Source organism: Podarcis bocagei (assembly GCF_964188305.1).
Source record: "Podarcis bocagei genome assembly, chromosome: 9".
Lineage (NCBI taxonomy): Eukaryota > Metazoa > Chordata > Lepidosauria > Squamata > Lacertidae > Podarcis > Podarcis bocagei.
In genome coordinates, this window is record NC_138134.1 from 55,969,522 (window position 1) to 55,981,830 (window position 12,309).

General features: G+C 38.0%; 1 protein-coding gene across 1 annotated transcript in view; it reads left to right on the top strand.

Moving 5' to 3' along the window:
• Window positions 1-12,309, top strand: part of COL25A1 (collagen type XXV alpha 1 chain) — a 320,962-nt gene that overhangs the window by 270,027 nt on the left and 38,626 nt on the right. Inside the window, exons 24-30 of the mRNA XM_081208237.1 lie at window positions 522-545; window positions 2,971-3,015; window positions 4,041-4,085; window positions 4,905-4,985; window positions 6,923-6,985; window positions 7,658-7,708; window positions 8,216-8,242. Of these exons, the coding sequence (XP_081064363.1) occupies window positions 522-545; window positions 2,971-3,015; window positions 4,041-4,085; window positions 4,905-4,985; window positions 6,923-6,985; window positions 7,658-7,708; window positions 8,216-8,242 (336 nt within the window). The remainder of the gene's footprint in view (window positions 1-521; window positions 546-2,970; window positions 3,016-4,040; window positions 4,086-4,904; window positions 4,986-6,922; window positions 6,986-7,657; window positions 7,709-8,215; window positions 8,243-12,309) is intronic.

Genomic DNA, 12,309 nt, shown 5'->3' on the forward strand with positions numbered 1-12,309 from the left:
CTTAAATTGCTGGCGTATCTCTGAGATTAGTAGGTCTATTTCTCTCCTGACCATACTGGAAACTCATTGGAATTTGAAGAATACACAAGAATATCATGTTTAAAGAAATGTCTGTTTCTAACAGTAATTAAACCTATGCAGCACATTCCACAAAGTATTTAAGATTTGAGTACTCTTAAGCTTATTAACGTCTTTGATGCCAATGTTCTCTAATGTGTGGATCACAGACATTTACTGGCAATGCAAATATATCCTTTTCAAAATTTGGAGGTGCCTTGGGCATGAAAATCTTATGGACAGGTTTAAGTTTTTTTTTAAACAATCATACTAATTAATATCAATTGTGTTTAATGTTGTTGTTTTTTATAAAAAAGACAGTTTTCTTTAATTTATCTGAGACAGGCAAACACTTATCCCAAACTGCCCAAATTCTGTGAAATCCATTACTAAACAAGCAAAGTATTTTATTTCAAACTGAACATCTGGTAACATTGTCTTCTGTTAATACATTTTGCCAACAGAGGATTACCACCCTAACTGTCACGGTAATTCTTATTGCATGACTTATAGTGTTTTGTAGCTCTTTTCTTCCTTGGTGTTGCATGTTCATAACTTGCCTGATTTAGAATGTGTCTGTTTCATCAGATATTGACTTATCACTACATATATTTCTACATCAAGTGTTATCAGTGTTGAAAACCAGGACTGCAGTTGAAATTAATAGCAATGATCCCATTCATTTCAGTAAAGAAAATGATTTAAAACTCTTGTTTGCTAGTCTAACAAGTTTATCTTTATTACAGCTGCGCATTTTCACTTCTGTTTCTTTTAGTAGGAATTTTTGAAGGCAAGGCTTGCGCAGGATATTTCCCAGTAGTTTTGTGTTTTGGATTGGGTTTTTTTTTAAAAAAAAGCCGTATTTCATAGAAGTTATATGCTAGAAGACACAGACCACACTTACTCCAGAATATTCTTTAATTCATCCTGTAGAATTCATTGGGATCTAAATGACAGTGCTCCAAAATAAGTGATTTGTGAGCTGCAACCAGAGTTGTCATCTCAAATGCAACCTCTTTACATTAAAAAAATGTCCCTTTTCCTGTTCAGTGTTGGTAGAAAGTAAGTGTATTAATTCCAGATGTAAAAAACATGGTTAAAGGAAATTTCAGTTGAGCAAGCTGAAAATTTGTCTGTACCTCAAGATCTGATACAGTGAACATTGTCTTCCTCCTCCTTCTCTGCCCTCTGCTTTCATTAACCCCCAGTGGATGCATGCTGGACTAGAATTCTGCCATGCAGTATTGCTAGGAAATAAAGATAGTTAAGACTATGAGGCTTCTTGGAAGGTAATTAACTATCTCTAGCAGTTCAGAGAAGCATGTTTTGACATCTGTACGGATGCTTTTAAAGCCGTAGATATTCTTTCTGGGACATCTCACTGCAGTGTAGCCCTTGGAGTGGTAATAGCCACATGTTAAATCTGTGCTGCAAAAACCTGAAGTTCCACAGTCCAGAAGAACGGGGCATGGCTTGCATGCAGGAGGCATCAGGGCTAACATCCCCAGCATCTCCAGTAGACCTCAAATAGGGCTAGGAAAGTTCTCTAATATCTTAGCGAGCAACTACCAGTACTAAGTTCACCCGTGAGTCTGTGCTCGAAACACAAAGGAAACTGTATTACAGTCACCATAAATTATGTGGTGCATTGTGTTGAAGGAGGTTAAAGGGTTCTGTAAAAACTTAACTAATTCCAAAAATGAGATGGGGATCTCTAGTTAAGAATGGTTTCATCTGTGAGCTGAGATGTTCTGTCCTGAGTCCTCACTTGCCTTTCCCCCTTCTGCTTATGTGCTTTCTACCTCACACAAGAAGTGATTTCAAAACCACACGAACATATTCCTGTCCAATTCATGGAAGGCATAGTGATGTGTGTGTTTGCACTTTTGTCTTTTACTGTTTCTTGTGCATTTGCACACACCTGTAGCGTAAATACTGCTTCCGTGATTTACATGTGTATATTGCCAATCTTGCTACGTGAGATTTTACAATAAGAAAATAGTTAAGGACGTATATGAGCATGGCAGTAAAACTGTCTATGAACAAGGTCGAAATAGACACATTAATGCAGGTAGCGAAATCCCAAAGTCAGCTTCTGTTAATGGAACAAACAAGAAGGTGTGATTTTCAGTAGGGAGGTGACAGTGGGTAGTGCTTAAGCCTTCCAGTACATCACTTTTTCACTGCAGTGTTTTCCATCAAGCTTCTTTATCCTCTATGGCATATATATATAATGCCAGTGTCAATAAAAACTTTATCTAAACATATCAACCCTTCCTCTTTGGCACAGAATCCTTCTGAGAGGCAAGCACAGAATTCTTCTTATGATTTAGCTGAATAAGAAACAAGCAGAGGCCCTGAAAACTTAATTCTGTGTTAGGGTGGGCTCATACCTAAGGTTTGCACTATGTGAAGTCATCTTAATTCATGCAACAAGAAGGGAGTTGCTATCCACACAATTAGGCCTTTACCCTGTTCCACCGCTCACTACCTACATGCCAATAGCTGCACATGGCACAGGTTAGCTGTTGGCAGAGAACTTACTTACACAGCAATTCAAATGGCCACCATTTGCCCAATGGTAAAAAAAAAATGCTCTTATTTCAAAGTTAAATGTGCTTGTTTTGTTTGCAGAAAGCTATAGACTTTGTTACCTAGAAGTTAGAATGCTAATGGGCATTCTAATAGAATTTCCGTTTAAGAGAATAATAATTGAATTGAATTTCAATATGTTTGTGCTGTCTGTAATTGATCATTGAGTGTCATAGTTGTTAACTGCTTCTTAATACAGTGTTGTTGTTTTGTCACATTGGTTTGTTACTAACGAAGATTAGTATAACTGTGCCTGACAGATAAGTACTTTAGAAATCTGGATGGTGCTGGATTAAAAAGTGAACTGTTGTTTACCTTCAGGGTCCTCCAGGTCCACCTGGACCCCAAGGATTGCAAGGGTCAAAGGTGAGTCTCCAACTGTTACTCATTTGACGAAGACCCCCTGAGCTTTAATTTATTTCTATGCAGAGTATGGTCTGAAGGCACATATGAGGCTACCACTTTGTAGAAGTTAAGGGGGTCAGGGTGCGATCATTGTCTGGGTTGGTGACCTTCTGGAAGCAGCATGTATGCTATCTTGGGTTCCATGATGGAATAAAGGCAGGACGTCAGTGTAAGAAAATAAATACTGTGCTCTTAAATGCATAATCATCACTAATAGCACAGTCCTTTGCTTGTCTAAGGAAGCCCCACTGAGTAACTGTGTGTAGGATTTCAGCCTAAGAAACTTTTTACTGCATTATGTTTTATATTTTATTTTTCCTTCCTTAATATTTATTAATAATTTTAGCCAGCATCACAATAATTCATTTAATTAATAATTTAATTTGTAATTTTAAATTAAGATACCTTAATTTACCCTGAGTAACCATACCCAGTCTATGTTCTTTTTGACTCTCATCTAAATAATACTGTTGCTCAAAAGGTGGCCAGGAGAACAGGAGTAGCCAACATGGTCCCTTTGGATGTTTTCAGGCTATAACTCCCTTCCAACAACTTATGCAGGCCGTCTGTATAACTGAAATAGGTGGTCTTCAAAACATTCACACCTCCACCTAGATGTGAGATTATTATAGACCAGCATAGTTAATTCATATTGACCCAGTTTGGACCTAATAGTATACCACGGTTTAACACTATGCGGACAAATGTGGACAAACACTATGTTTGAGGCTCACAATCCTAGGAGCCCCCTCCACTTCTTCATCACAGCCATGAAGAAGAGATAAGACAACTTTCAGACTAACTGCAGCTTATTTTTATTTGTAAAATAATTTAAAAACAGCTGTTTCTTATTTCCTTGTGGCTGTTCCATAAGAGGGGTGGGTGGGTGTGTAAGCCTGAGAATCAAGAAGTCTTATTAACAAAGCATTGAACTACAGTATATTCCAGGAAATAATAACTTAGTGAAATTGATTTTCACTTTGCAGGGTGAACCCGGATCTCCAGGATTGCCAGGTGCTGATGGAGAGCAGGTACTTGAACAATTATTGCTACTGGACATATGAATGATACAATAGTAGGTATAAAAAAGAGATATAGATAATAAATAAGATAATTATTTTTGTTGCACAACTCTTTCTTCCCCTTTTCTTTTCTTTTCTTTTGTTATGGAATGAAAGATACTGCCAAAAAAAAGTGAATATAGTACCAAGAAACAACCCATAAGATGTTTCTGGATTTACTGGCCCAGTTCCCACATCATGGTAAACCATGGTTATTAGCTCACTGGGAGGGGGAAATGCTTTCCATATAAAAGGTCCCAGTTTTAATTCCTTGCATCTCCAGTGCTAAGAGAGACTTGGGTCTGAAACCCTGAGAACTGCTTCCACTCATTGTAGACAGCACTGTCCAAATCTACTTGAACGAGTGGTCTGACTCAGCATGAAGCAGCATCCTGTATTGCAATATTTACTGTGAATATACGGTATCAATCTGGGGTGTTCTGCTGCTTTTCACTCACAATGAGGAGGAAGAAAACCGCAATATATGGGTCAGCATTATTTCCAAACCAGAGATCATGGTTTGTTTTCCTCTTACAAACCACTATTAGTCATCCAAGAACAAAGCTTAGCTGCAGATTGTAGTTTGTTGGGAGTGAAACCAACTATGATCCCTGGTTTGGACATAATGCTAAGCCAGGGATTGTGGTTCTTTTCCTCCCAGTGGAAGCTGATGGGAGGAAGGCAGAGCAAAATGAGAGTGGTTTGTTTATACACAGTAAGTCATGCTCTGAGGTTGATTTTAGATGATCTTGTAATATAAGACTCATTTATGTGACTGTGCTATTGCAGGGGCCTAAAGGCTCAAAAGGTGATACGGGTGACCCTGGACTCCTCGGAGAAAAAGGAGGAATTGGACTTCCAGGATTGCCAGTAAGTTTGCTTTAAAATGTACCTGCATTTTTAATTACATCTTCAGTGTCTGCTTACTCTTTAAAAGTCAAACATTATTATTATGAAGAGGGCCATTTTAGCACCATGCAGAAAGACCGACACATAGAAAAAGGTCTCTCTAACAAGGAGCTTATAAGGTACACAATGACAGAAAGAGAGATAACAGGAAATCAACAGAGGCAGGGGAAGCAGAGGAGAAAATGTGTACAAAGTGATGTATTTGGCTTGGTTTAGTTTCACAGGATGAAGATAAAGAAATCCAACCAAAGACATATGTGAAAAGAGAACTTTAAGGAAGGCTTTGAAGGGAGAGGGAGAGAGAAAGAAAGAGAAGGAACCATTTGGGTGCTTTCTGAAGTGATTTCCAGGCAAATAGGGCAGTGAGGAAATGTCAGCTTAGTATCACTACAACATGATACAAAATACTCATGATAAAAAAATGCATGGGATGTATGAACCATAGACCAAAAGTTGTATATGTCACAGCATGCCCTTCTAGCCATCTCTTTTCCTTTGGGAAAATTGAAGTTTAACTGCTTTGATGGATAAACCATTTGCTCTGTTTTCACCCTAGAACGTGAAATTTGACAAAATTTCAAAGAGTATGTTAATTGAACAGTGAAAGGGGTGGTGGAATCTTTTATAAGGAGAGGCACTTTACTGGGATTAATCTTAAATGTATTGAGATGCAACCTATTTGCAGTTATTCTTGGGTAAGTCCTTTTGACTGTTATCTCATTACAAGGATCAAAATTTAACCATAACGTATTTTAAGTGATTGTATAAATGTAATTTTAAATAGTGAGTAGTAAAATGATTACACTTTAAACACAAGAGAAAAATGTTCCATAGTCTGGGCTCTCTGTATTTACTATGACATTTTGGCATGACACATCATTGATAATTGGCAGTCTGACTGAGCAGTGCTGTTCTGTGCACAGTAGGGATACTGTACCCATGAAAAATCTGCTCCTTATTAGCAGCCCCCTATGGGATCTTGTATACAGAAAACAAGAACAGATGCACATGGGGTCCTACTGAGCATGTATCATACTGAGCAGATCTGCTGATCAATTTCTATGTGCACAAGATGTTCTGTGTTGAAATGGCCATTATTAGTGATGCTGTCAAAGTTGGTAATTTACCTGGTTCAGAATGCCCATCCGCCAATGCTTGAGTGTATTACCTAATTTCCCTAAGAAATTACTGTCCAGTTTGTGGTGTAAAATGAGATTATTTATGTGTGCCATGTGTGAAAATCAACCCACATCAAATTACTGTATAAAGCACTAGTCAAGCATGATTCTGTAATTTACATGTCAGTGTGTCTAGATAAAGGCCAGTATTTGCATTTGTAACCCCACCAAAAAAAGCAAAATTGTAGTAGACCATCCAGAAAATGCCCTCACACAAATTTGCCTTGTACTTTCATTTATTTCATTTTATTTAAACCCCATCTTTGAAACAAGAAGCTCATGTTGGCTAAAGAAAGATAAACTTAAAGAATAATATAAACTAAAAAGAATAATAAACTTAAATGTAATAGAATAAACTATAAACAACGAAGCAAATCAGCTAACAGAAACAAAATGTAAGGGTCACCAAAACTGTAAACCTGCCATAACGTCAGCTGTAGAGACATGCTCCAAGTACATTAACACTGCAATCCTATATGTGTCTACTCAGAAGTAAGTCCCATTGAATTCAAATCTGACTTCAGATCAGATATAGGTTGGCTTATGCTGTAAGAGTTGTTGAGACAGGATTTGGGCATAAAGCAAAATAAATGATGCCTATAATTATTAATTATAATTATAAAGTGTAAGTAATGTAATGAAAATCCATCTTCCGAACTAAATATTCCATGAGTTGATAAGATGAAAGCTTTGTTCATTGCGTAAATACTGATTTTGTAGGGATCCAATGGTATGAAAGGAGAAAAAGGAGATGTTGGCTTGCCAGGTCCTCAAGGTCCCTCTGTAAGTATTTCTATGCTATCTCAGTGCTTCCATAAAAATATACTAATGTCTTCTATTACCGGTAATTTTTATTTTATTTTTAAAAAAGAATGTTTTGGCATCACAGCACAAGGGCATCAAACAGAGCAGTCAGTTAAAAATGTTTGAAATAAAAGCTGATGGTCATGGTCTTGGAGGGCCATAGAAATGTTTTGCAGGGTGGGATGTGGCTCACCGATGATTAGTTCGGCACCCCTTCTCTATTGTCTTCTTGATAGAGGCTAATGGGGAAACCTTTCAAATAAGTTTTTCTATGTGATACAAAGCAACAGTGCATTACCATTTATTACTGCAGGCACAGGAATGGTGAGTAAGTTAGCTCCTGAATTTATATCTCACCTCTTCAATTGGAATGCCAACCACTGACAAATATTTATTTGTTGTTTATTAAATACTCTGATGCTGTACAGTAAATGCTTTACTGATGTTTTAGTTATGTTTTGTAGATTTTATTGCATTCTATTTGTTGCAAGCTGCCTTGTTACATTTTATGAAAGAACAGATTATACATTTTCAAATAAATAGTATATTTTATCTCATGTAAAGGATTGCAGCTTTCAGGCAGATGAGAGGTGCTACAATTCAGTAAGAACATATGTTAGTCTGAACTAATTATCCTGCTTTTACATGTAGATCATAGGACCACCAGGACCTCCAGGCCCACATGGTCCACCTGGACCTATGGTAAGTCCTTTTCGGTTATCACATATGCAACTGCTGAGAGGTCAGACCAAAGGAGAATCGTTCCTCTTTCTGGAAGCTGTGGATGGAGGACGTTGCAAGGGCAGGGCTGGTAGGGGCAGGAGGCAGGTATTAGTAGTATCAAGACATGGGTATTTTTGTGGGTGTAGGGCAAATGATGACATCTGAAAAAGTGGAGCAAAGGGCTCTTGACCGTATAAATGTTGGCAATCATTTGTATGTCTGACTGGATATCAAGGGGGGGAAAATATGGAGAATCAAATGTTTCAGACATGGATCCAGTTGACTTTGAAAATGGATTGTAGTTGGAAGTTGATGCAGAGTTTCATTCTGTCTTGACTAGTTAGGTATTAGCCAGTTAATTAAGGATTGTTATTTTATGCAGCTTTGGACGGCGACAAGAACAGCAAGCACTAGCTATTGGCACAGACCAATTTGTAGTTTAGAAATGTCCTCTCTAACTATGACATTTTCATTCTTATTTTTTAGGGACCTCATGGACTTCCAGGCCCAAAGGTAAAGAATCCAATACACAACTAACTTCATTATGTTTATTTGTTATGCACTCATTCTCGTTAATCACGTTGAAGCATGCAGTCATGTTTTGTTCTTCGTCGCACTTTTCTGTTAAATGTGTTTTTTATATTCTTAAACCTTTAAGCAGCTGCTTAAGATAATGCATTAAAAATATTTTTAAATGATTTATGGCAATTTTCCTCATCACCATAAGTTGAATTAGCTTTCTATAATGTTAATTATAGAGAGCCAATAAAAATATCCAGTTGTCTGGTGAGAGATTCAAGCTATGCCATTTGGAACTACCTTACACATAAGCTTAGAAAAACAGGGGATGAGTGTGTTGTGCACTTAAGAAGTAAAGTAAAATCATTTCCAGATATTACTTTCTTCTTTACCTCTCTCCTTCATTCCTACTAATCTTTTCTGCTCAAGCTACTACCTTTTATGATAATTTCTCTTTCATTCTTTCTGTCCATGCCTTCATCTTTGAAAAGGCATTGCTAACAAGGGTCTATATCAGTGAAGTCTTCATTGCTACTGCTGGAAGAGTTATTCCAGATATATGGGGAAAATCCTTCAGAAGGAATATAACCCTGAAGGAATATGTATTTGAAAGAACTTTGTATACCATAGCTAAACTTAGTTTCATTTTAAAAAAACTGTTTTACCAGAATGTGTTAGTTGTTTGTTTGTTTGATTATTTTGAAAGGAGAGAAAAGAAACATGCTGAGACCATTATGTATAGCATTGAGCACTCACAAAGCTGACCATAGTTTGTTCCATGCCAGGGCTAGCCTAATCTGACGTGAAGCACTTTAATGGAACTCATGACTCCTTGAGATTCTCCAAGCACCAAGTACTGTAGTTTTTGTTTCTACAGCTTCAACAGCACAATCCTATACATGTCTACTCAAAGTTAAGCCCCATTTCATTAAACGAAACTTATTTTCAGGTATGTGGGTATATGGTTGCAGCCTAAAAGAATGGGATTGTAATGGAGTATGCAGTTGTGGAAAGAAAGAAATTCTTCTACTCTTGAGTACCAATAAAAGAGTAGGATATTTTCAGAGTAATAATAATAATCTCAAAATAAATGGTCTGAAAAATTTGAGGGTTGCAAGATTCAGTTCAGTCAACTTCTTTAGAATGCCCATTCAATTAAATTGAGCAAAATTAGTATATCATTTTTGTGTTTCATTTTCATTCAAGCCTCTTTTGAAAGCTTTATCTGTCACAGATTCACTCAAAGAACCTTGAGAATAAGGGTGCTAACAATTATTTGTTACAAATCCCTAGCTTCTGCAGAGCAAGGGAATATTGGCGCTGTAATTCTCTGGGTATATGTGTGTGTGTGGAGAGAGAGAGAGAGAGAGAGAGAGAGAGAGAGAGAGAGAGAGAGAGAGAGAGGTCTGAGATCTACAATAACAAGATTTCTTTGCTTAGGAGCCATGACAGTTAAATAGGCTTGGAAGTGGTTTAAACTGCAGGGTGGACATTGCCCTTACAGTCATATAAGGATACAGTAGCAATGATCTTGGGCAGCTCCCGATAGGCTTGTGCAGAAGAAGTTTTTAGCAGATTGTACTCTTGTTAGCCTAAGCTTCAAAGCGGACTTACTCCTGGACAGCAAGCTTTTAATGTAGAGTTTAATATAGAATAAAACTATATTATAGCATAATGTTGCATACATTAATTTCATGTGAAATTTCATAAACATGAAAAGATCACTAACATCTGTTGTTAATAGGAGTGTAATCACCTTTTTGGAGACCATTTCCTCATGGTTCCAGTGCATATTCCAATAAATCACACTCTTCCTCTGTTTAATTAATTATGCTTAAAGGTTTAGAATATCTTTATAAGATGTACTGCACATTCCAGTTCACCACGAGAAAAAAAAGGGGCCACTTAAGGCTCACAATTTTGCTTGAGTTATTCAGAAATGTTTCAACATCATCATGATGATGACTTGATTTGAATTTGCAAAATAATTGTGAAAGCTTTATGCCTTTGCAGATCGCTAACATCCCTCCATTTACTATATCATAGTCTGATAAAGTATATTTCACTGAACAGAACCAGTTGTGTTAAAGAACTGGAGTTTGCATCCATGTCTTTGACTGGTTCTCCTCTGTCCCAGCTTGAATACCTCTACCAGCACCCCCAATATACTTATACTTTTACATTTAGGGTGAACCAGGGTTAAATGGTCTTAAAGGATTGAAGGGTGAACCAGGTCACAAGGGTGACAGAGGGCCCCTTGGTCTTCCAGTAAGTAAAATACCTATTCAATTTCAGTGCAAATTGCAAACTACTCTTTCTGCTTTCAACCAAAAACTCTGGTTTACTCGATAGCAAATATAAAACTATATCATGTTGGAGTAAAACATTAGTCTTGTTTTGTTTTTATCCAGAGTCTGTTCTTGTATCATTTCATAACACATAGTTCTGTCAGTTGTTGGTTTTAATTTTTATTACCATTTTTGTGTCATTTGTCAGTGTCAACAATGTTACAGCATCATGTTCCTCCACATTAATTATGCCATTATTGAATGCTGTGTGGTGTTTGATTTTACTATTTTAAGTATAGTGTGTATATATTTAAACTCAATATCTTTTTTCTTGAGTTCAGTATTTATAAGGATTGAGACATTAAGGGTGAAGTCTTAAGAAACTAGCTTGTGTAACCTTAAGTGTTTTTCATTTACTCATAGATTTGTGGAATTGTTCTGATTTGACTATTTTGGAATTGTTCTTGTTGTGGTGCTTATAGTAAATTTGCCTTCAATGAAAGTGTGCTAAAATCAGGATTACTCAATATTGCCTTGAGTGAAAGAAGTGAAACGAATGTGCTGGAGCTAGACTATGTTAGCCATGCTATAGCCCCATTAAAATCAATCAGACTTAAGATAGTCATCATGACTAACGTGTCCCACAGTTTTCAATGGGACAAATAAGTGACTAAGTTAATATGGATCCAACCCAGTGTTTGGTTTCTTGTAGTCTTATAATACCATAAATACAAACACATTTTACCAGTCTTTTTCAGTAGACCTTTCACATAGTGAAATGAAAGATGGCTCAAACCAGTTAAAATAATTGAGACACACTGTTCAGAAGAGGCACAGTCTAGGAAAATCAAACACTTTTAAATCTGTTGAATTCAATGGGTGTTCCACATGTGGAGTCCCACTGAAATCAGTGGGAAATTAAAGTGTCTAAGTTTGCCATGGCAAGATCAAGGTTTTCAAAATACTTGAAGGGCCCAGTGCTCACAGACATTGGTTCTTTCCAGTGAAGCCATCTGACCTGTTTAATTCAGACAGTAGTATTAGCACTTTTGGAATTGTGCAGCATTGGGCTTTCCTTGTTCACACAATATCCACCAGGGGTCCTCTGTTCCTCAGCAGTGCCAGAATGAATAGTATACCGTATTTTTCGCTCTATTGGACGCACCGGACCACAGGACGCACCTAGTTTTTAGAGGGGGAAATCAAGGAAAAAAATATTATCCCCCCCCAGCCCCAAAGAGCAACGGACAGGCTGCATGCAGCCTGTCCACTTCTCCCAGAGCTTCTCGGGGCTGCGGGGGAAGCCCGGGTTTCCCCCCCCCCCCAGCCCCAAAGAGCAAAGAAGCCAAGACAGTGCGCGGGATCCATAGCCGCACAACCTCTCCAGCCAGGAGCTAAACCTCTCCAGTGCAGCTAAAGAAGACAAGGCAGCAAGCGCGATCCATCCCGCTCACTGCCTTGGCTTCTTCTTTAGCCTTGCACAGCATCTTTAGTCTTGCGCAACGGGATGGATTGCGCCCGCTGTCCACCGGGGCTGGACTAGATGACTCCTGGGGTTCCCTTCCAACCCTGCAATTCTATGACCTCGGAAGGTGTTTGGGGTCTCCACCACTGGAGGCTTTTAAGCAGTGGTTGGGGGACCATCTGCCTGGCGTTCTTTAGCTGTGATTCCTACATTGTGAGGGGGCTGGGCTAGATGACCCTTGGGTGGCCCTCCCAACTCTATACAGTCCTACAGTTCTGCGGCAGGAGATCCACAGCCACTTCACACAA